The 22,631-nt window shown below is 36.1% G+C and overlaps 5 protein-coding genes across 8 annotated transcripts; 3 read left to right on the forward strand and 2 right to left on the reverse strand.

The window, feature by feature from the left end:
* Positions 1-1,963: 1,963 nt before the first annotated feature.
* LOC102624285 (11-beta-hydroxysteroid dehydrogenase A-like) lies at positions 1,964-3,814 on the forward strand. Its single transcript, XM_006493172.4, has 6 exons — positions 1,964-2,199; positions 2,311-2,503; positions 2,785-2,870; positions 2,971-3,102; positions 3,188-3,352; positions 3,444-3,814. Exons 1-6 carry the CDS (start codon positions 2,017-2,019, stop codon positions 3,762-3,764), a joined length of 1,080 nt encoding a protein of 359 aa, XP_006493235.1. The 5' UTR covers positions 1,964-2,016; the 3' UTR covers positions 3,765-3,814.
* Positions 3,815-3,940: 126 nt separating this feature from the next.
* LOC102624575 (recQ-mediated genome instability protein 1) lies at positions 3,941-9,104 on the reverse strand. Its single transcript, XM_006493173.3, has 8 exons — positions 8,436-9,104; positions 8,158-8,328; positions 7,239-7,384; positions 6,551-6,687; positions 5,627-6,012; positions 5,202-5,312; positions 4,997-5,125; positions 3,941-4,881 (listed from the first exon to the last, which is right to left on the reverse strand). The coding sequence occupies exons 1-8, from the start codon at positions 8,907-8,909 to the stop codon at positions 4,687-4,689; spliced, it is 1,749 nt and encodes a 582-aa protein (XP_006493236.1). The 5' UTR covers positions 8,910-9,104; the 3' UTR covers positions 3,941-4,686.
* A 4,433-nt stretch (positions 9,105-13,537) lies between these two features.
* On the forward strand, positions 13,538-15,830 carry LOC102624849 (ACT domain-containing protein ACR6-like). 3 transcript variants are annotated; one of them, XM_006493175.4, is made up of 7 exons: positions 13,538-13,703; positions 13,798-13,843; positions 13,929-14,043; positions 14,118-14,185; positions 14,264-14,854; positions 15,022-15,126; positions 15,219-15,830. In XM_006493175.4, exons 1-7 carry the CDS (start codon positions 13,657-13,659, stop codon positions 15,558-15,560), a joined length of 1,314 nt encoding a protein of 437 aa, XP_006493238.1. In that variant the 5' UTR covers positions 13,538-13,656; the 3' UTR covers positions 15,561-15,830. The 3 variants fall into 3 exon arrangements, with proteins under 3 accessions (XP_006493238.1, XP_024949200.1, XP_006493239.1); XM_006493176.4 differs by having other exon boundaries at positions 13,539-13,703; positions 13,946-14,043; XM_025093432.2 differs by having other exon boundaries at positions 14,118-14,854.
* On the reverse strand, positions 15,821-19,690 carry LOC102625519 (SWI/SNF complex subunit SWI3A). 2 transcript variants are annotated; one of them, XM_006493177.3, is made up of 7 exons: positions 19,524-19,690; positions 18,852-19,423; positions 17,642-18,136; positions 17,025-17,194; positions 16,866-16,909; positions 16,340-16,503; positions 15,821-16,231 (listed from the first exon to the last, which is right to left on the reverse strand). In XM_006493177.3, the coding sequence occupies exons 1-7, from the start codon at positions 19,591-19,593 to the stop codon at positions 16,070-16,072; spliced, it is 1,677 nt and encodes a 558-aa protein (XP_006493240.1). In that variant the 5' UTR covers positions 19,594-19,690; the 3' UTR covers positions 15,821-16,069. The 2 variants fall into 2 exon arrangements, with proteins under 2 accessions (XP_006493240.1, XP_015381042.1); XM_015525556.3 differs by having other exon boundaries at positions 17,642-18,139.
* Positions 19,691-21,273: 1,583 nt separating this feature from the next.
* On the forward strand, positions 21,274-22,470 carry LOC102625792 (pentatricopeptide repeat-containing protein At5g66520-like). The gene has a single exon (XM_006493178.3). The coding sequence runs from the start codon at positions 21,274-21,276 to the stop codon at positions 22,468-22,470; it is 1,197 nt and encodes a 398-aa protein (XP_006493241.2).
* Positions 22,471-22,631: the final 161 nt, after the last annotated feature.

The following is a 22,631-nucleotide window of genomic DNA, read 5'->3' on the forward strand; positions in this document are numbered from 1 at the left end:
AAGTGTGAGTGTTTTTAGGTGAATGAGAGCATCATGGAGAATGAAACATAGGCGCCTTTATACATGGAGTACCTCAACTGCCACGTGGCGTACCCTTTTTGGCTAACGTCCTTTTACCGCTTTATAATTTTTAGGCTGTTATCTGCATGTTCACAGCGTATCTCATCTTCTGGAAACGTGGCGGCGTTGGAGAGTGGTCCAGGGTACCTCTGCACTAGCTGTCGAGTAGGCAGCTGGAGACCACTGTCCTTGGGACAGTGTCCTTCACTTTTGGCAAAGGTGGCAGGCGACTGTCCCTCCTTTTAGCACGTCGTTTTTTATTCTTAATTCTGACAAAATCGAAAAATATCTTTTAGGAGGCAGAGACGTTTCTCATGGCGGATATTTTCGGAGGATTCTCTTACATCTATTCTGCCGGGTACCTCGAGTTACGTGGAGTACCTCTAATTGTACGAGGTACCTCTATTTGTGTGGGGTACCTCTAATTATGCGGGGTACCTCAAATCACGCCGGGCACCTCGGATTGTGCGGGGTACCTCAGATTGTGCCGGAATCATTCCATTGGTTGACACGTGGCGCTCTATTACCTTTCCTATTTTTCCCTCAAACAGATAATGTAATAAATACATTTATACCTTACAATATAGATGTATATATTTATAATATAGTGCAATAATCTATTAAAGTTAGTTCCAAAATTTTCTTTGTTAATAATATTACATTGGAGAGAAACTTAGTCTCTGGAAAATCTCAAATTGATGCCTAACTTCAATATTATTAAAAGTATCATCCAGAGATTATTAAAAGGATCGCCCTGTCATTAGACAATTACAGTTTTTAAATTATAGTATTAAAGTAATTGATAAATATTAATTACTGTAATTTAGAAGATAAATTAATTTGATTAACTATTTTATAATAAAAAATTTAATTATTATTTATAAATTATTTTTATTTTATATTATTAATTTTTATTTTATAATTATGAATTACAGCACTTGAAAGCCTTACTAAAATGAAAAAAAAAAATTGAGATACATTTCAGAGCTGAAGCGTTTCTCGAATTACGTGTAGTAATTTGACTTGCTTATAAACTTGACAAGATCAATCACCGCTTGAGTCATGAACAGTTTACAAGTTGCAAAACCTCACTGTCTAATCCGGAAAGATTCAATCTTTGAACAATTAATCAGAATAAAGACACAAGAATTGAAGAGAATTAACCTTAATTAAGTTATCACAAGAAACAAAGAGAGATTTTACGTGATTCAGTTGTTACCAAGAATATTACAACCTACATCCACGGGAGAAACTTTGTATTGAAATTTTATTGACAATCAATGAAGAATCTTTACAAAGCTAATACATGAGATTATATAGAACAAGTTAGAACACTCTCTCTCTTTTTGGTTCGCCGTGATGATCCCAACCTACTTCGTTAGCCAGCTTTATAACTCCCATCAGTAACGAACTAGCAAACCCAAATCGTAGAGCTTGACGACACGTAGATAATGGCCTTACCGTTACCGAACTTGACTTAAGGCTGCTCACATGTTCGTCACGTGCATTACTTAAGTAATGATCAAAAATTCAAAATAGCTGCAAGCGATGTCGTTTTGATGTTAATAATTCATAGGTGAAGCATGTGCTTATCTCGTGACCTTTTAAATGCACCATCTCGTTCAAAACGCTGGCGTTTCATTCTGCTGAGTTTGATCCATCACCAAGCTTCACACATGTATAATTATTTAACATGCAGGCCAGGTACACATAACGGTTTGTCAGGCTGCCCAGCTTTGTTTTTTTTGTTTTGTCATGTAAATGAAAGTTGGGATAAAATCAAACACATAACTGCTACGTGTTGTTTCCTGTACATGCAAAGCACCGACGTAGCATCCTAACCTAGCTAGCTATGCCTACACATTTAATTATTGGTAAATTGATCCGCAAAGTTCAATAAACCGTTAACATTCAAAAGCACCCCCCCCCCCCCCCCCCCTCATCCGCAGAGAAGCCATGGATCTGGTCAATGAGTTCTTGAACATCGTAGCTCCTGTTTTAACCATTGCAATACTGCCTTCTTTCCTGCCTCTGTACCTATTGTTCAAGTTTCTTCATTTCGTTATAAGAACCATAAATGCTGAAGATGTTGCTGGCAAAGTAGTTCTCATAACTGGAGCATCCTCAGGCATCGGAAAGGTTTTTCACAATATTTCTAATTTAACAGCTTGTTTAATTTAACTTGTGTTATTAAATTTTTCTTCTGTTACTGAGTTCATGTTTGTTGTGGTGGTGGTGGTGTTTTGAAAGCATCTTGCTTATGAGTATGCTAGAAGAAGAGCTCGTTTAGTCTTAGTTGCAAGAAGAGAGCGTCAGCTCCGAGAAGTCGCCGACCAAGCCGAGCTGATGGGCTCTCCTTTTGCTCTTGCCATCCCTGCAGATGTTTCCAAAGTCGATGACTGTAAGCATTTTGTTGATGTAACGATGGAGCATTTCGGTAGATGTAAGTAGACTTTGGTCACTCTATTTATATAATCCATTGTCTGAAAATGCTCAGGTGCAGAAGTCTGCACTCACACGCCCCTTTACTTTACGTCGATGTAAAGGGGTGAGTATAATGTGCGAACTCGCCCTGAGGAAAGCACTTTTACATCGATGTAAAGGTGTGAGTTCACCTTTTATAAAATGAATTGTGCGGAGTTTTGGCCCTGCACATGAGCATGATTCATCCATTGTCGTGGCTTCTCAGAACATATATGTGTTAATCTACTTCTATGCTAACAGTGGATCACCTAGTGACCAATGCCGGTGTTGTTCCAATGTGCTTGTTTGAAGATTACACTGATATTACGAAACCTGCGCCGGCTATGGTAATAGTAAAGCCTCTTTTTTTCTCTTTTCTTTTTTTGTTTATGAAGAATATAACGTTTGACAATGTGTCCACAAACTTCCTCTGTTATCATTTTTCAGGACATCAACTTCTGGGGCTCAGCATATGGCACCTATTTCGCAATTCCGTACCTAAAGCAGACAAAAGGAAAGATCATTGTAGTTGCCTCAGCTGCTGGATGGTTACCTCCGCCAAGAATGAGCTTCTATAATGTAAGAAGTTTCTTCAGCATTCGGATCCCCTACAGTCTGTCACTTACTATGAACTTTAAATAATTCTGATTTAATATGACTTCAGGCAAGTAAAGCTGCAAAAATTGCCTTATACGAGACATTGAGGATCGAATTTGGAGGAGACATAGGAATAACAATTGTGACTCCTGGGTTGATCGAATCAGAAATTACAGGAGGGAAGTTCCTAAACAAGAATGGCAAATTGGAAGTAGATCAAGAAATCAGAGATGTAAGCCTACCCTTCACATATATGCACGATTTCCATCCATTTTTTCTATTCTATTCTTCCACTTACAAACTTAAGACTATAATGCTGTAAGGTTCAAATAAGTCTACTGCCAGTACAACCAACCGAAGAATGTGCCAAGGCTATTGTGAACAGTGCTTGCCGCGGAGATAGATACTTGACACAGCCATCTTGGGTCGGGGTGACCTACTACTGGAAGATGCTTTGGCCTGAGATCATTGAGTGGTGCAACCGAGTGCTATTGATGACCGGTCCTGGGACTTCCCAGAGAGACACATTAAGCAAGAAGATATTGGATGCAGCAAATGAAATCAAGGAATTTCTGACGCCAGGTACAGTCCCATTCGATGAGCTCAAGACCCATGTAGATTATCAAAAGTATAAGCGTTATTAGTATTAGGCAAGTCAGAAACATGTAATTGTCCCTCGTGAAAGGAAAACGTCTCTGGGTTTATGTAATGCAATGTTATAAACAACTTTGGGATGCTGCACTTCACTGAAGTTTGATGCAAATATCTCTAAACTCAGTATCGGACGTTAATTATGTCGTACTGTCAGACTTTCAGTTAATTATGTTCGTACTAATTTATTCTTCTAGAAGAGAACAAGCTCAATTTCAAAACAGTAGCATGTATTACACACGATTAAGCAAAGTGCATTTATGATACACAATTGAGCATTCCAAAAACTATTGCCAATTAAGGTCGGGCAAAAAGAGAAAAACAATTAAGGTCGGGAAAAAGGAGAAATACCACGAGAAGGAATACCACGTTAATAGATGTGGACACTTCATAGCTTCAGCAGTTTCCATCTTTGTCCACCGGGCTGCACTCCTCTTTGGAGTATTTGTTTATCCATTATCCCCTTCAAACATAATCTCTCTCTACATATGACGGAGCATTCGATGAAATTCTTCATGCCACAGGCAATGTACTCAATCAAATAACATTCCAAATATCATCAGTTAAGGTGAGGTTGCAGGGCCAAAGACCGAGAGGGAGAATCCTGGTGCTCCAATGGTTTAACACAAAGAAGGAATCCCGATGCCACCAATGGTTTAAATTGAACATTATCGGTTTTGGAGGCAAACCTAAAACAATGGCCAAGTTATCACACACACATCTGCAAATCTATTCATCAGCGTGAATCTCCATGTCCCCCACTTGTCTGCAGCGTGCACTTATGGTATATGAATTTGAATAATGACATTAAGAGGAATCCACATATAACCTGGACAGGTGCAGATTTTCAGTAAAAGCAATTTTCATGGTCATTCAACCTTCATTTCTGGACAGAGTGCTCAATTTGTGGGGTAATCAAGGGGATATCTCAATGGGATCCATTGGAGGATGGGGATCCATGGGGCGGCGTGGCGGAGTCTGAGCATTAACAGAAGGAGAGGAATTGAGTCTTCTCAAAAGTAACCACGCATCTGATGAAGGACAGCCCTGGGTAATCTCAAGAGCAATTGGATGAGGAGATTTGTCGCTCATCTCTATAAGCATTGTGCCCTGCAACAAAACATTTCTAGGTGATGAAATCTGATGGAGGAAAGAATGTTGCAGCATTTAAGGGAAAATTCAGACAAACACAAGATCATAAATATTGTATACTTGGAGCTCTTACCTCAAAATCCACTAAGAATAACTGGAACTGCCTAAAAATCTCCTTCATATCAATAACTTTCTTCAGATCCGAAGAGGAAAGAGCGGCAGTTACTTCCTGGGGAGAATGACCTATTCCTTTCTGTACAACCTGAAAACATAAAAACCTAATCAAGATCTCAATTTTAAACACAATAATAGCATTAACAAGATAAAATCCAACTTACATTGTGATCAATAAGTATCTCAGAGATGAGGCTGCCATCATCAACATAAACCAAAAGCTCATACGTTTCCCTCCCTTTATATTGGAATCGCTTAACACCAGTCAGAAAGCACTACAAAATTTAATTCACATTTCATTAGTGTATATAAAATAGAAAAGATGGATATCATACCAGTTAAGTTTCATATTTTCTTCCAAATACAGGATTAGACCAAATTACAAGACTATTTATGCCTGAGAGTAAATTATATTCATTCACAGTTTCATTTTACCACCAAAGATGTGATGAACCAGAATTATTGGGGTTACTTCAATCAATTGCATTTAATTGGGTTGTGAGGAACTAAACAGAAGTTCAATGCTAAAAGATGATCCATTAAAATAGATAAAAATTTACTCAAGAGAAAATGAACAAGTTATACATACCTTAATTTTCCCCTGAACAGAATGGGCTTTCCCATTAGTGGCAGCCCACTTAGCTGACAAACTTGCCAAGTAAGTGAAAGGGATTTCACGGTCTCTAGATAAAATGAGTGGATGTTCAACCTCATCAACCATGATGGTATCCTCAACCTCATTAACCATGATGTTATCCTCAACCTCATTAACCATGACAGTATCCTCAATATCCAATGCAACATTATTGTTTGAACTAGGCATGGTATTATCTCTTCCAATTGGAATGGTATCATGATGCATATCCTCATAATCCATGAAAACATTAGATGATGAATTAGGAACAGCATGCTCCTCATTGATGGGACCAACTGTAGGTCTTTGAGTGTTAATGCCAGATGCAACCGAATTAGCACCTAAGGACATGAACAAAATAAAAAGATGGATTTATGAGAAACCTTCCATGATAATATCATCATAGGCCTTCCAATTGTCTACCGGAATATGTTGACAATATCCAGTGTATATCAATTCCTGTTTTACTAACTAATGAAACAAGAAAGGCCATCATAGAAAGATAATGCACTAAATTATAACCTTTAGCATGACAATCACATAAAAGATGTTCCAATTTTTCAAAAATAAAAAAATTACACATCAATTTCTCAACCGAACAACCATAAACATTACTAGCATCCTATTTCACAGAAGGGACCCTACCCATGATAAATGAAAGAAGAAATAAAAATGAAAAGAAAGGGATCAAATTATGGAATATCGCAAAGAAAATTCCCAAAAGGCTACAAGTAAAAAAGGTTTTATCATTCCTAATAATCTCACTCAAGATGATATGTCTAGGAAATTATGGTAACCGCTGCACAAGAACAAATTTGTTTGTATTTGACAAAAGTCAAATGTAATGAATGGCAGGTTAAAAATAAATAGAGTATCGACCTTGCTCATTTTCCTGGATAGGAGTTGCATTTTGTGATGGTAAATTACTGCCGCGCTCAGTAACACGAACACCATTTGATGGCCACGCAGCAAGAGTAGCTCTAGTTGCTAAAGAAGGAACCACTCCTGTCCTTGTCCTGCATAAGAATGAAGAAAACTGTTATCAACTTAGTACCCACATGAAAGAAGTCAGACAGTTGTGTTTGAAATGGCACTTAGAGAGTCTTGAATCAAAATCACTTCATAGAAATAAACTGCCAATGACCAAAAGAATCATAGAGCATACTCCCAAGATGAATTAAAAGTACGTAGTTAACTTAACAATGGTTTTGATCTAACCAAACCTGATGGCAACAAAAAACTACGACATAAAAACTTTGAAATCAAGCATAAATTTGAAATCACATGAAAGAACTTAACACAGATAGAATTTGTATATATACAAAGCTCTGGAAGTAGAGAATCTGACACCAGAAACTTTTTTCCAACTACTATCATATTCAATCAATAAGATGGCCAGCTGAAGATTTTCAGAGCAGAAAAAACAGTGCAATCAAATTGTTTACCAAAAGCAATAAATGAGGGGAGAAAGATTTTTGTTTTTCAGTATCATTAGGTTTACAAAATGGATAGCACCATGGAGTAAGTCTTCAACAGGATCAGTGCATCCTTACAACTCCATAATTACCTTTTTCCTCGGGGCGGCTTGTTTATTTCATTAATGAGACGCTGCCTTGCAGCATCCAGTTCCTGCACCATTCCTCCTAGAACTTCAATAGCTTCAGGAACCAACATGAACAGTCCATGCCGTATATGTACATTACAGATGACAACCTGAAATCCAGAGAGGAATAACATCTATTGAGCACAAAAGAGAGAATATAGACTTCCTGTTATATCAGTTGGCATGATGAAATTGTGTGGCCAGAATACAATAAAGCTGCCACATGGCAAACTCAGATGAAATAGTGTGGTCAAAATACAGTAAAGCTGCCACGTGGCAAACTCAGATAGTTCAACAGCGAAAAAAATTCCACAAATAAGAAGTTACAGTTGACAGTTAACTGGATTGATGATACTCTCTAAGCATTTACAAACCATTTGCCTATGCAAAAATAAATCACATATTTTATGCCAAAAAAAAATCACATTGACCACACCATAAGTTAACGAGATAACACGTTACTGCACCTTGTCTATTAAAAACATTTCATTCCTTTAACGTTAATTTCTTTGTATTGAAGCATTAATATGCAGGCATTTCAACTACCGTTTTGTACATAATCCATGTCACAGAGACGCTACTCTTCATTTAACAATTCAAAACCTTAAATCAATTAAAAAAGCATTCAAAATTGAATATATTAAACGAGTTCAACATTACCCATCACTAACTCATAAGCCTAGTCCACAATTGTGAACCAGCCTTCTAGTGTAGAATTTCAATAGAATATAAACACCATCATCAAACCTTTGAAAGTGCTCTAAACCCACGAAAGGCATAAATCTTGGAACTAGATATTACATGCACAAAACTAAAATTCACTATTTTCCAAGATGGCACTAGGTTACGCAATCCACTGATGGACTGGAAAAAAAAAGAGAACCTTAAATCCTGAAGGAGCCAAAACTTTGAGATCTTTGATTGGCCTGTATTCCATGCCAAACACGCGTTGAACACCATCTGTCATGGACAACTTGAGGCACCTTTTGATCCCAGGGGCCGCATCCTGATACCTGCCTCTTAGAGGACAGCTGATATTAATTACCTCGTCAACCTGAAAAGAGCGATAAAAATTTTTTAAAAAATTGAATTAAAAAAATCAGTAATTAATTTAATCCAAAGTCCAAGTTTTTTTAATCTTTTTATACAGCGTTAATGCACCTGCAAAACAAAGGGTCCCTTGAGATCGACCAAATGCATAGACTGCACATTTCGCGGAAGCAAGCCGGCGCCGGAGTAGTTCATATCAGAGAACAAGAACTGCTGAAAACAAAGCTTAGCTTTTGCCGACACATCGAGTTGTGAGAATCCCGAAACAGAACTCTCAAGACCCTGAACACAAGAATCCAACCACTCTCTCTTGAGGCTTAACCCGAGTCTCAATAGAGAGTCTGAAATCGGAGAACCGGTGGTTCGGTCCGGTGACGGCGGCGTGAAGTAGTAGTCGTCGTCGTCGTCGTCGAGAGGGATTGTAAAGGGATCAGTATTCGGGTTAGAGTTAGGGTTAGGGTTAGGAGTTGATAAATTGACAGGCGGGTCAGTGACAGTAGATTGTTGGCGACTACTTTGCTGATGATTTGGCGCTTCTTCTTCTGAATCGGAAGAGCTGTGGAGTCTGAGGCGTCTTCTGGGCATTTTTTTTGGCGGTGAGTGAGACTCTCTCTCTCCGTTGACTGATTTGACTTTATTTGTCTATTCGTTTTCCCTCCAGTTTTTTTTGTAAAATTGTATGCAGATTCTTTTTGAACTTTTTTAAGGGAGGGAAGTTTGGGCCTTGTCGCCTTAATTCGACCCGATTTACTGAGACCCAGAGGCCCAATATCCGGGGGCCGATCACCTATGTGTTGTCATTTGCAAATTACACTCACTGCTAGCAAAGCGAAAAAGATTGTGATCATAATATTTCATGTTTGCAGGTCTTACGTGGAGATTAAATCAATAGAATGGCAATTTATTTGGAAAAAGATGAGAAATTAAGGTAATAACTTGTTTTTAAATCAGAATATATCCGTTTACTAATTTAGTCATAGCAACAAAAAAGCCTAAGGAAGATGTATTTTTTTTTTCCTAAAATTACAGAATATATGTTAATATATATTCCATAAATATTTTATTTTGTGGGATCTTTCTTTCTAAAAAGTGAGGAATTACTTATAGGAGAAGAGACGGCATTGCTCAAATCACTGTCCAACGGATATATTTCTTAATTATTAAGATCTGTAAAATATATTAGAATATCAAGTGTGTGTGTGTGTGTGTGTGTGTATCGGTAATCTAAATTAAAAGTCTACTGAGTATAGCTTGAAAAAAAGACACAAATTGATACCCAAAATGTTACAAGGGCACCAACCCGCCATTACTAATTTGGTGGTGGTAGATAAGGTATATTTTGAAGATATAGTGGCTGCATTTAAATCATTTCGAACCACACAAATAGATAGTAAGTTGGTATCTCATTAGCAAAATTATGATCCTCGAACAGCCCAATAATGAGGGTAGCAGGCATGTGTTTGAGCAAGTATGCAAGTAATTCTAACAGTAGCATTTGCAAAAATGAGTGTCATGTTTTTATCAAAGGGAACACTATGAAATATTTATAATAATTGCTCAACGTAAGCAGACAGAATGATATTGCACCCTCTGTTGAGTAGCATCATTGCAGAAAGTGGTGGCCTATATATGAATGAAATTTTTTAACCTAAACTGGTAGATAGAGAGCTAATTAAAGAATCAAATGTCTACACCTGGAAATGACAGCACACTTGGTCGAAGCCATATGTTAATCTCTAATTTGTTGAGATTCACTAATCATAGAGAAAAGTGGCTATTTGCAAATTTGGTGGGTGTATAAGTAAGCAGAAAACACTGAAACATAATGGGATTGATCAACTTGTTTAAAACTATATATAGCTACATTATTATTATTGCTCAATGGTGTGGTTTCTCACCTTTTCATTTAAATTTAATGTCTTAGCCAATGGGGAGAATCATTTTAGATTCTTATTCTCCCTATAAATAGGTAATAATCTGTGTTGGTTCTTTTCCAAGACACTTGAATATCAGTGCCCAAAAAGAAAGATACCATACACTCAATTGGGTGTTTCAATTTTCAATGGAAGGTGAAGGGATGAAGAGGATGGCTCTGATTTTGATAACCATGATGATAGGGGTCTTGGTTTTCGGTGCAAATTTCGGGGATTGTGCATTTGGGATCCAACTCAATCCATGCACACTTCCTCAATGGATTGCCGAATGCAAAAAGGCTTTACAGCAAAAATTTCTCAGTGCTACTTGTGCGACCGGCTCGCTCCCAGGGAAAGTTCTGCATTTGCCTGGGCTGAGCACGCAAAGAAAAGAGTAGTAATATGCTTACATAATCTTATTGCAATCATTGATTGGCGTTACGTCATTTAAGATACAAATTTTGGATTCTAATTTTGTAAGCTTATTATTACTCTAAAGAAAATAACGTAAGTTATTGAATAACCGGACAAAAGACAAGAAATAAAGAGAGGAAACTAAGTCCATGAAGAAGAAAAAGCACACAAAATTAATCCCACTTGTTGGTTTCAACTTTGTTGATCAATAATTAAGGAGCTAATTAAGAGCCTTTTCTTTACCCATGAAAGTGATGAGAATTCTTGAGGCTCAAGCTCATGATCACAAAAATATTGTGAGCATCACTAAGAAATTAGTGGCAACATGATTGCTCGTGATAAATCAGGCAAAATTAAAGCAGCAGCAGTTACTTGTCCCCATTTTTGTTCTTCCAAAGGAAACAAGTAAACATGTGTGCAAAACTTTCAACTACCAATAATATAAGCTTAGGGAAACAAATGAAAAATATTTGTGCATGGTATCAAACAAACACAGAATCTATCGCGGCCTCCAAATAATCTTGTCTAATTTGCACTCATACGCCATGTCTAGAGCTGCATCAGTATTAAGCTATCAACATCAATCCATCATAGGCCCCATTATTCACAGCAAAGCACCATCTCTTCTCTTTGGTTATTCATGGGCCATGTACTCATGCGACCTTACCCAAATTAAACTTCTCGCTCTATTACAATTTTTTTTGTTTCAAATTGTTATAATATACAGATATATTATAATATAAAATAAAAAAAATCTCTGAGATTTTAGATACTTAGACTTTGTATTACAACTCAGAAGTCTGTCGAACATTAACTTAGGAATCTGCTCTCATTATAACTACCTCCATTCAAAGGGAATGAGCCTGATAGATCTATTGAAAGCTTTAACTTCTTGCTTTCACCGTAAGTAATGGTGGATAGGACTCAGTTTGATGGAGTTATAATAAATAAACAACAAACTTAAAGAGACTGTAATAGAAGAAATAAATAAATACGGGCCATATTTCATTGAAGACTATTAAATTTCTTGATTCATTTCAGCTTAGTGCATAGATCTGCTTCTTAATCAAGGGAATGAGCCCTATGCAGTATTAAAGTATTGTATTGTAAAAGATACAATTGTTGTGGAAAAAAAATATAATTATGAAATAAAAGAAATAGTATATAGCAAATGCAATTTTTAAAAATAATTTTGACAAAATTAATAGAGCTATAATAAAATTTTCATCTACAAGTATAAAATCAAATTAATTTAGCTTTCAAGATACAACAGATAATGTTTACCAAACACTTTTAATACTGTAATTTTTAAATTATAGTTGTCTAAATTCAACCCCAAACATACCCCAAGTCAAATCGGCTTCCCCGTTTGAGACTATTTGCCTGATTTTTTTCACCTAAATTGTGGGTGCTCTTCTTAAAATATCATAATACCAATGATAATGCTAGCTGAACTCACTTAACACTGTCATAATACAAATGAGAAATCAAGTTTTCTTCTGAGGGGGAAACATATTGAATACTATTTTACTCATTTTCTTCGCACACGCTTAATAAAAAGTGAATAAATATGAAATAATCTTCTAATAACACCAAAGACCTTCTTAGTAATATATCATCACGAGTAGTAAGCCTAGGTACCATCGAAAAAGAGCTTAATGAGATATTTGTAAACACCCAATTTCTTCAACTACTAAATCTAGAAAGAATTTGATTGAACGTGCACAACTTGTCACTGCTTGATGTAGCCACGTTTATAGTTTCTCTATCACTGTAGTCGCTTTCATGGGTTTGTCCTTTTAAGGAAAGATCGATAGATAGATATAAGTTGATATTCTCATATCTCTAGGTTTTTCAAGTAGATAACCATTTCGATTTTCAACATAATTGTTTTTCTATATTTCTTCATATATACCTTTAATATCCTATCTTTAACCTTATCCACTACTTAGTATTCGGTAACATTCTAATAATATACAGACACACTCATCATCCAATAATCACATTGTTGTCGTGAGCAATTAATCCATTTGTGGACACAAAATGATCTGTCACAAATCTAATCGGATTTCACAAATCTAATCGGATTTATCCATCCACATAGATGTAAAAAAATTTTGTCAAAGGCAAGTAAAAATCCATATGTACCTATAGAGAAAGATAATAAAGGACTTATTTATTAAATGTGTTAAGTCTGAAATTTATTAATTTTAGATTTTATTTTTTAAAAAAAAATTACTTGTTTATTTTTTTGTGGTTTATATATGATTTTTAGACATTTACATCTAAATAGAAAAAATATTTTTTTGTGATTTTTATTTGAATAAAAAATTATTTGAATAAGAAGTAAGTATAATATTATAAAAATATCTCTGTTAGATATACTTATTTCCTAAATTATAAACTTTAATTCTTTTTTGTTTTGATTTATAAGGAAATAAATGTCAAATAACATATTTAAGATGTTTTTTATTTATAAAAACAAATAAAATGAAACTTATATTAAGATATTAATAAAAGAAAAATAAACATATTATTTACATATTTATATTTAAACCCCTTCAAACTAAAAAAAAAAAAAAGAAAATAGTACCTATGACTTCATGTAAAAGAATTTAGAAGTGCATAATGGCGCATGATACTACTAGAATGCCACATCATCATATCACGTGGATTAGAATCCGCGCGCGCACAGTAGAGTCACCCAGCTCGTCAGCTTCACTTTTGGCCAACCCAAGTAACGTCCTAACTCCTAACTGTTAATTTTGACCAATCACAAACGAACACGTACCCACCACAATGTTTGCACGTTACTATTTCTGGGCAAATTAACAGTCACCTCTGTTTACTGCTCATGTCCGCTACTTTATTTTATCTATATATAAACGAATTAAACGCTTCACTATATTTTCAGTTCTCGAGTCACGCTGCAAAAATAACAATCAACAAGTGTGTTTTGTTACTTCGATTGTCTCCTGTTTTCAGGGAATTTGAGAATTGAAATAATGGATGATGAATTTGCAAAGCTTATCAGGAGAATGAACCCACCAAGGTAAGTACCCAACAAAGTTATTTGCAATATTTGTTTGAATTATCTACCATCTTCAAGTTGGTTTCAATTTTTATGTGTATTTCTTTTGTTTCAGAGTTGTGATTGACAATGATGTTTGTGAGCATGCCACTGTTATACAGGTAACAATTGCAAATTAACTTTCTTCTGCTTGCATAAATGGTGTTCATGCAAATTATTAATTCGGTACTCTTCTTTGCTAATTAGGTGGATAGTGTCAACAGGCATGGCATTTTACTTGAAGTAATCCAATTTCTAGTAGACCTTAACCTTGTTATTACCAAAGCATACATATCTTCTGATGGAGGATATTTAATGGATGGTAAGTCTGCAAACTCATATAAATTTGTCCCCTTAAGGTTTTTAACTTTCTGACTTAGCAATTTGGTTTTTCAGTGTTTTATGTCACTGACATCAATGGACAAAAGATTGGAGATCAGGCAACCATCAGTTACATAAAAACGGTAAGCAACATCATGCTCAATTGTATAAATGTGAAAACATCTGTTGACATTGTTCTCCATTTGTTTCAATTTTCTCAGACTGTTGAGACCAATGCAAGTTTCTTAAATTCAATGAGAAGCTCTGTTGGTGTAGTGCCTTCTAAGGAGTATACCTCGATCGAATTAACCGGAACCGACAGGCCTGGATTGCTATCAGAGGTGTCTGCTGTCCTAACAGACCTCAGCTGCAGCGTGGTAAGTGCCGAAATCTGGACACATAATGCTAGAGCTGCGGCATTGCTTCATGTTAAGGACCAATCATCAGGCTGTGCAATTGAAGACCAGAAAAGGCTGTTAAAGATTAAGAAACTTCTTTGTAATGTCTTAAGAACCAACGGTGATTTGAGGACACCAAGCATGTCGATTTCTTCAGCCAGGGTACTGCACGGGGAAAGAAGATTGCACCAAATGTTGTTTGCCGATAGGGATTTTGAGAGGCTTGATTGTGCGAACTACAATTCCAGACCTCATGTGACTATACTGGATTGTAGTGACAGAGACTATACAGCTGTGACAATAAGGTCTAAAGATCGGCCAAAGTTATTGTTCGACACTGTATGCTGTCTAACAGACATGCAATATGTGGTTTACCATGGCACAGTCGTCACAGGAAGAATGGAGGCTTATCAGGTAACTGCATAGAAATTATGATTCAAGCACGCACAGACGCATTTAGAATTTATCGACAGATGCATTTAGAATTTATCGAACTATCTGTCATCTGAACATTTTGATTGCTGTTGTGGTTGTAGACTTTTAGTGCCTCTAAACTTCACTTGGCAAAACCAATTTTGTAGGAGTACTACATCAAACATGTAGATGGGTTCCCTATAAGCTCAGAAGCAGAACGACAACGTGTTATGGCGTGTCTTGAAGCAGCGATTGAGAGGCGAGCCTCGGAGGTTAGTTTCAGACTTTCACCACTTTATCAATCAATCATTTTCCTTCAGTATTCATCGCATAACTGAAGCAGAGAATTATTCTTTTCTTGTAGGGTCTTGAACTGGAACTTTACACAGATGATCGCTTTGGGCTCCTTTCGGATATTACCAGGATACTTCGTGAATATGGTTTGTGCATCAGAAGAGCAGAAATATCCACAATGGGTAGAAAAGTAAAAGACACCTTTTTTGTCACGGACGCTTCTGGCAATCCTGTTGATCCCAAAATTGTTGACTCCATCCAGCATCAGATAGGACGAACCATTTTACAGGTGAAGGGGAACTTGAATACTCCTCCGAAACTTCCTCAGGAGCCAGCAAGAAGCTTCTTCTTTACAAACTTTTTTAAAGGACGAAGCTTCCAAAGTTTTAAACTCATCAAATCTTGCTCATAGCTCTTCTGATATGCTATGCGCAGGTCATTCCTCTTAAGAACACTAGACAAGGACAAAACCACACAGTATATAAAAGTAGCTCATCAGTATCTCCCGTACAGAAAATTAAAGTTGATTGTTTGTTTCTTGGTTTTATTTCCTTTGTTTGTACGTCGTATATAGCGTGGGAACGTCGTATATAGCGTGGGACTGAACAGATTGTAGAAATACGAGCAAATCTTAGATGTATACAAACAGATTGTCTTGATAGAAGAGAGAAATTGTGAATGTTATGCAGCCATGAATGCTTTGCTTGCAATCATAAAATTTTGCAAAAAATTCCAGCTAACAGTACAGTGTTCCACAGCCGTAATTGGCAATTGCTTCGAAAGAAAAATATCGAACATAAATCATGCATTTGAATCCTGTCAAATACATCTTTAAACCTCATCTATGATGCTTCTGCTTCTTTACACATATAATGATCTACATCTACATTGACGTACACCACCAGATAGCAATCTACAGAACTATGATCTCCATTTAGATACACCAGTTTTAAGAGCCCTTTCTAAGACGTCAATCCTCTCTTCTACGAGACATTCTTTTAGTTGCATCATCTCGTTATATTCCTTCTCCATTATCAGCTCCAGATCATCAAAGTAGTTGATTTTGGAGTGCAATTTCTTCATCTAATGATTATTCATTTATGCAAAAGAAAAAAAGTTTAAGGGCTAAAAACCCACTAAAATCGCAAGTCTGTTAACAACAGGAAAACCAAATAGAAAGTTTAGAATCACCTGTGTCTCAATTATGATAGCCACTAAATGCTCAATCTCCCTGTCTTCCTGGTCAGCCAATAACTTGGCATTAGCAGCAGCTGCCCCAAGAGCAGTCGCTGTTGCTGTTCTAATTCGTAAATTTAGAGGTACGTCATTCTTCTCTGAGGATGCATCCTGAGTTTCTGTAAGATCTTATAGATTCAGATTAAGACTGGTACAATGTAAACAATAGAAAACTAAAGGAAAGAACTCTCCAACTATTAAAAAAATGTGGATGAGAATATTAGAATCTGATACAAAGACTGAGCAACGGAAAACCAAACGTCAAGGTCATAAGTTCAACAATGACCGAAAAGGAAAAAAAAAAGATATCAAGCTGAAAGTTCATATATGATATATCAAGAATCTTCAGCAAAGGGGTATGAAGAAATAAATGAGAATATCTGCAAAAGGCATCTTTAGAACAGCTAGCATCTATTTCTATAATTTAGTCCTTTAAAAATTTACCAAAAAAGTTCTGCACAATTTCATTTACAACAAATACCTGATTGGTTCTCCTCCATCTTTGAAGCATCAACCTGAAGTGCTCTGAAATACAGAAAATACAAAATAACTTTCAATTTGTAGTAACAAAGAAAGAGCCTAACCATTAACTTAGGAGTATGATAGGGAAAAATGAAAAGACATTAACAAAATGATCAACCTCTCTGGATCTGAAACCATAGTGGGAGACAATAATCCATTAGCTAGATAATCCTCATCACCGTCAAATATCTCCCTTGGATATGAGCTTTCATTACATAGTGCTGCAACTGCAGCCTCAGCTGCAGCAGCAGTTACGTGTGGGCCAACCATAGTTGAGATGTGAGCTACCTAATTTAAAAAATAAATAAATCATAAAAATAAACAATAGGTCAAAAGGAAAAAACACATGCATTGTCTGAAACCGTTAAGATCTCAAAATCATTACCCTTCATGTATTAATACTTCCAACAATTAAGTCTTATTAACTAAAATTCCTAGCCAGAAGTCAATCCAAATGGTAATCAGCAGAACAGACCACATAACTAGGTTTTTTTAATTTCTTTTTCCATTTTTCCTTTGGTCAACATATGCTACCGCCATAGTATGCACCAAAAGCAATCATCACAACATTGTAACTCCCTATGACTGAACATATTCGAAGTTTGAATAATAAACTCAACTTTTCCAAGTGAGAAACAAAGTAAAAAGAACCTCAAATGAAGCGTCACTACAATCCATTAGAAGAAAAGTCTGGTAATGTTCTAAATTGTCAAGAACAGAATCAAGGCCTCCTACCTGTTTTATCAGTGAGCTACCACCATCTGAAAGGGGAGCAATGCGTTTTCTTTTTGCAGGAGGTTCTTCAGTTGCAGCATCCCCATTTTGCTCGCTCTCATTCATCTGATCGTGAACTTGATCCTCCATTTTGACATCATTTTGATTCTCAGATGAAGCTGACTGTCCTTCTTTTAAGCTATTCAGACTCCCGGTGGGGCAACTAGAACTATTCATTTCATGTGCAGAACCCATCATAAACTCCCCAAAGGGCAGCTCAATAAGCTTTGAAATACAATCAAGTTTACTTTTGGTCGGAACATTTTGAGCAACAAGCTCCCAATTATCTCCATGCCTCATAACAGATTCCAAAAGAAGTAGAGTTTCTGCCTCAGTCCAAGTAGCTCCATGAGTAAGACTGTTTCCTCCTAGGTCACTAAACCTGAAATCATCCTTGGACTTGTCCTCCCCATAATTTCCATTTTTGAAGCACTTTTCACAGATTACAAAACTACCCTGCTGATAAGAAAAACATAATTAAAAAGGAATCAAAAGCTATCAAGAAAAAAAATGTGAAAAGTGAACAGAAACACTTTTACATAACTTCAGTGGGTCTTTATGAAAAAATTCCACATATCCCACGTCTAGGACTAAATATAAACAGATACTTCCATCGAGGCTGTTGTATCAGATGTTTCAACTCTCAAAATTATACAAAACTGATTATAGTAATTTTGTATAGCAAAATTCAAGTTCAAATACTATAAGCTGCATATCCAGTTTCACAGGACCACCATGACCAAGTAAACCACGTGAATGACTCTTAACCTGGTAATCAAAGTTACTCCACCCATGGGTTCAGCGCAGACACCTTGTGTGTGTGTGTGTGTGTGTGTATTTCACAGAAGCACCTAAATATGTATAGCATCATCAGTCCCCGAATAAATGTGAGATATCCAACCAAATTAAAACTAAAATCAACGATTGGACATTCATATATAGAAATTTTAATGGTCATAAACATTTGTGGAAAATTTAATGCCATCAGTAGCCATCAATTAATATAACTAATCAGATGCATAACCTGCTACAAGAAACAACCGTTAGTAGCACAAATTTTAAGTACATCAAGTAAATACCACGAGAGACAACCAACAAGGCGACCACTATGATTACATTGTAAGCTAAGTAGAATAAAAAATCAAACATTTGTAAACTGTTATTAATATACCTTGCTATACTCATAGCATCCGGAATTACACTGCTCGCCACAACTACCGCACTTAAACCCCTTCAACTTCACCAAATCACCAAAAACATCCAAATACGAAGTCAAGGGAGGCAATTTAACCCCGGTCTCACCTGCCACTACCACTTTACCATTGCCACTACCATCTGCTCCAGAATTTGGAACCGAAATGGGTTTCAATGAATTGGGCAATGCAACAACACGAACACCATTGGGGGCTCCTTCCTCAATCTTAACTTGATTCTTAAGCTCTGTATCCCCTAAGCTGCTGTCTCTATTATCACTATCATCACCACGCGATACTGCACCAAAATTGATCAAACCCCACTCGTCCAACAATCTAAAGACCTTGTGGAGCAAACTAACGTCACCCACCAGTGATTTTCTCACTTGGGTGAATGTCAGCCTCCTCGAAGGCTCTTCCCTGTACTTGTTTATCATAAAATCTCTGTACTCTTTGTATATCTTCGGTGTTCTTGAAATTGAGCTCCCGTCGAAGAACTCTTTTAGGGCAGTACGCTCGGTTTCGTGAATGTCGTCCCATCTAAACCAACCTATACAAAATAAAAAAAATTTAAAAAAAAAGTTAATTTTCGCGAGAAAATACTTTCTCGAGAGACAAACAGAAACTTTTATAATTAAAGAGCGACTTACTGGAGTGACTTGGGATGGTGTAGAGTTCGAATTCGGGTTTAGTATTCGGGTCATATTGTGGCATCTCCATATGTCGGACTTGAACCACGAATTGAGTCGGAGTCGACCTAAAAATTTCGCTCTGTATAGGTTTAAAACAAGCGAGAGGGCTCTTGGGTAAATAATAAGGTAGCAAAAGTGAGGTCAGTCACCAGTCAGATTTTGACATGTTAGATTCGGGACCCACTTATGATTTACTTTCGTTACTTCACCTAAAATATAAATTACCAAACATTAATAACGTCGAAATTTTTTACTAAATACTACAAATCAAATCAAATAAATAACATTATTTCAGAAAAAAAATTCAGAAACAAATAACATTAGTTCAACTCGAGTTGCCAATATTATGATAAAAGCTCCTTTTGGTAAAGCTTTTTAAATAGAATTTTTATTAATAAAATTTTTATAAGTAGTGATTTTACAAAAAATATTTGAGTTGTTTGTCTGTCAATAAAAAATTTTATTAAAAATTATAAAATCAATTTAATAGCAATTCTTTAAAGGTATATTATGAAAAAAAAAATGAAATAAGATTTTAAAATAAATTAAGGGTATTGTAGACAATTTATCGTTTTAAAACATTTTTATAACCTCTAATCCTAAAAAATCTAAAATATGAGCTTTACTAATAAAGGTAAAAAAAAAAAATTTTAATTCCCAAACATCTTGCCCAAAATATAATCAAACAATATTAAAAAAATTTATACGTTTAAATAAGCACTTTTAACTATTAAATAAATTATGCCAAACAACTTGATTATAGTATAAATTAATTAACACATAAATGAGATTGAGCGAGTGATTAAATCAAGAACTAAACTTGATTATCTGCAGTGCACTTGTCCTGTTGTACAATTTTACAGTATATAATTTTTCATTAAGAATGATTCAAAAATGGGAAGTATGTAATGTTTTTATTGTGCAATTTTTTCTATAAAAACTAACACGCGAAATTAATCTATTATTGCTTGGTAGACCCTCTATTTAACTTTACTTTATTTATTTTTTATTGTGCTATTTATACTATTAATCTACAAGTGATTTTTTTTTTTATATCACAATTTACAGATATTACAACATTGAGTTTAAAATTTTAAATTTACATATTCTTATAATACACAGTCTTCAAATATAATTAAAAAATATACACCAGCTGAAAAAGGGTAAAATCTACTGGAACAAGGGTTCAGTAGCGAATTCATGGTATATGTAAGTTGATAACTTCCTTCAACTCTGATGTCAAATTGTGAAATCTTCAATCAATATTCGCTGTGGTATAAATCATCATCTAACTTCACAACAATTTCTGTTTCTGCGTCTCCTAGTTTAGTAACAACTGCGAAACATGCTCAAGCAGCTAGTGCCAAATTCTCAATTTACACACTTTACCAACTCAGCAAATTCGCATAAAAATTCAAACACCGCCACTAAATCTCATCACCACCTTCCCTTACTTCAAAAATGCACCCACTTAGTGCAGTTCAAGCAGGTCCAAGCTCAAATCATTAAAGCTTCTTTTGACAACAGCACCATTTCGGATACCCAACTAGCCAAGCTCATAGAATCTTTAGTAAACTCATCCCAAATTGCCTATGCTCACTTAGTTTTTAACCAAATAATTAACCCATCAACTTTTGCTTTTAATACCGTGATTAGAGGCTACGCAGAGGCTGGTCTAGGCCACAGAGGAATTCAACTTTATACACAAATGATAGGGAATGGGCTGGACCCTGACAGTTTCACGTACCCAATTCTTTTAAAGGCTTGTGGTGATCTTCGACAAGTGAAAGGAGTGCACTCGCTCGTTGTCAAGAGCAAAGATTTTAACTCGGTGATACATTCACTCACTCGTTTGATAACTTTTTATTGTAATTTTGGCGATGTCAAGTCTGCCCAGTTGTTGTTTGATCAAATGACCGAGAAAAACATGGTTACTTGGACTGCTATGATCAACGGTCATGTTAAGCAAAAGAATTATAGGGAAGGGATTGATTTGTTCCGTAAAATGAGAGATTCTGGTGTTGAGGTGAATGAACTGACTTTGGTGTCTGTGTTATCGGCTTGCGCCAACCTTGGTGCTTCAGAGATGGGAAAATGGGTGCACGAGTTTGTTGATAAAAATTGCATTATTTTGAATGACAAGCTTGGTGCTGCACTTACTGACATGTATGCGAAATGTGGGTATATTGAAGAAGCTTTGAGAGTTTTCAAGATTGTGCTCGAGAAGAATGTTTGTACTTGGAATTCTATTATTGGAGGACTAGCAATACATGGTTGTGGCGAGGAAGCGGTAAAGATGTTTTGGCAGATGCAAATGAGTGGAATAAAACCTGATAATGTTACATTGATTGCGGTCTTGACTGCATGTTCTCATGCGGGGCTGATTGAGAAAGGAAAGGAGATTTTTTATAACATGAGAAGGGATTACAAGGTTGAGCCCAATGTCAAGCATTATGGTTGCTTGGTGGATCTTTTGTGCAGGGCAAGGCTCCTGGATGAGGCCTATGAGGTTATCAGAAACATGCCAATGGAACCAAATGCAGTTTTGTGGGGATCTTTGCTTACTGCTTGTGCTTCTGCCGATGATGGTGCCAATGTTGAGTTGGCTGAGATTGCAATGGAACGGTTAATTAAGTTGGAGCCGTTCAATGATGGAAACTATGTTCTTATGTCAAATATATATGCTGCGAAGGCACAATGGGATGATGCCGGTAAGATGAGGAGATTAATGAAAGAGAGAAATATTGTCAAGAACCCTGGTTGTAGTGTAATCGAGATTAATGATGTTGTACATGAGTTCATGGTTGGAGATGGAAGGCACCCATGTTCGGAAGAGATATATTCGATGTTGGAATATGTCGCCATAAGCTTAAGAGAAGAGTGTTATGCTGCTAGAATGCCTTGAGATACTTAAATCCACCTTAACAGAACTTTCAGATCTGCGGTTAAGTAACAAGGAATTACTTAATTGGCAATTGATTTTTACTCGGGGTCCTCCACAGAAATAATGAAGCATCATATAAGCATTAAGAGACTGCCCTCGTGTTGCTTAACAAGTCTTTTTGA

Source organism: Citrus sinensis, chromosome 4 (genome assembly GCF_022201045.2).
Source record: "Citrus sinensis cultivar Valencia sweet orange chromosome 4, DVS_A1.0, whole genome shotgun sequence".
In the NCBI taxonomy this organism is placed as follows: Eukaryota; Viridiplantae; Streptophyta; class Magnoliopsida; order Sapindales; family Rutaceae; genus Citrus; species Citrus sinensis.

Coding starts and splice junctions, on each gene's coding strand:
- LOC102624285 (XM_006493172.4), top strand. CDS start 2,017: ATGGATCTGGTCAATGAGTTCTTGAACATCGTAGCTCCTGTTTTAACC. Junction 2,504..2,784: donor GATGGAGCATTTCGGTAGAT/GTAAGTAGACTT, acceptor CTATGCTAACAG/TGGATCACCTAGTGACCAAT. Junction 3,353..3,443: donor TAGATCAAGAAATCAGAGAT/GTAAGCCTACCC, acceptor TAATGCTGTAAG/GTTCAAATAAGTCTACTGCC.
- LOC102624575 (XM_006493173.3), bottom strand. CDS start 8,909: ATGCCCAGAAGACGCCTCAGACTCCACAGCTCTTCCGATTCAGAAGAA. Junction 7,385..8,157: donor TGGCTCCTTCAGGATTTAAG/GTTCTCTTTTTT, acceptor TCTGGATTTCAG/GTTGTCATCTGTAATGTACA. Junction 6,013..6,550: donor TATCCAGGAAAATGAGCAAG/GTCGATACTCTA, acceptor TCATGTCCTTAG/GTGCTAATTCGGTTGCATCT.
- LOC102624849 (XM_025093432.2), top strand. CDS start 13,657: ATGGATGATGAATTTGCAAAGCTTATCAGGAGAATGAACCCACCAAG. Junction 13,844..13,928: donor AGCATGCCACTGTTATACAG/GTAACAATTGCA, acceptor TTTGCTAATTAG/GTGGATAGTGTCAACAGGCA. Junction 14,044..14,117: donor TGGAGGATATTTAATGGATG/GTAAGTCTGCAA, acceptor TTGGTTTTTCAG/TGTTTTATGTCACTGACATC.
- LOC102625519 (XM_015525556.3), bottom strand. CDS start 19,593: ATGGAGATGCCACAATATGACCCGAATACTAAACCCGAATTCGAACTC. Junction 16,910..17,024: donor ATGGTTTCAGATCCAGAGAG/GTTGATCATTTT, acceptor TCTGTATTTCAG/AGCACTTCAGGTTGATGCTT. Junction 16,232..16,339: donor CTATCATAATTGAGACACAG/GTGATTCTAAAC, acceptor AATAATCATTAG/ATGAAGAAATTGCACTCCAA.
- LOC102625792 (XM_006493178.3), top strand. CDS start 21,274: ATGATAGGGAATGGGCTGGACCCTGACAGTTTCACGTACCCAATTCTT.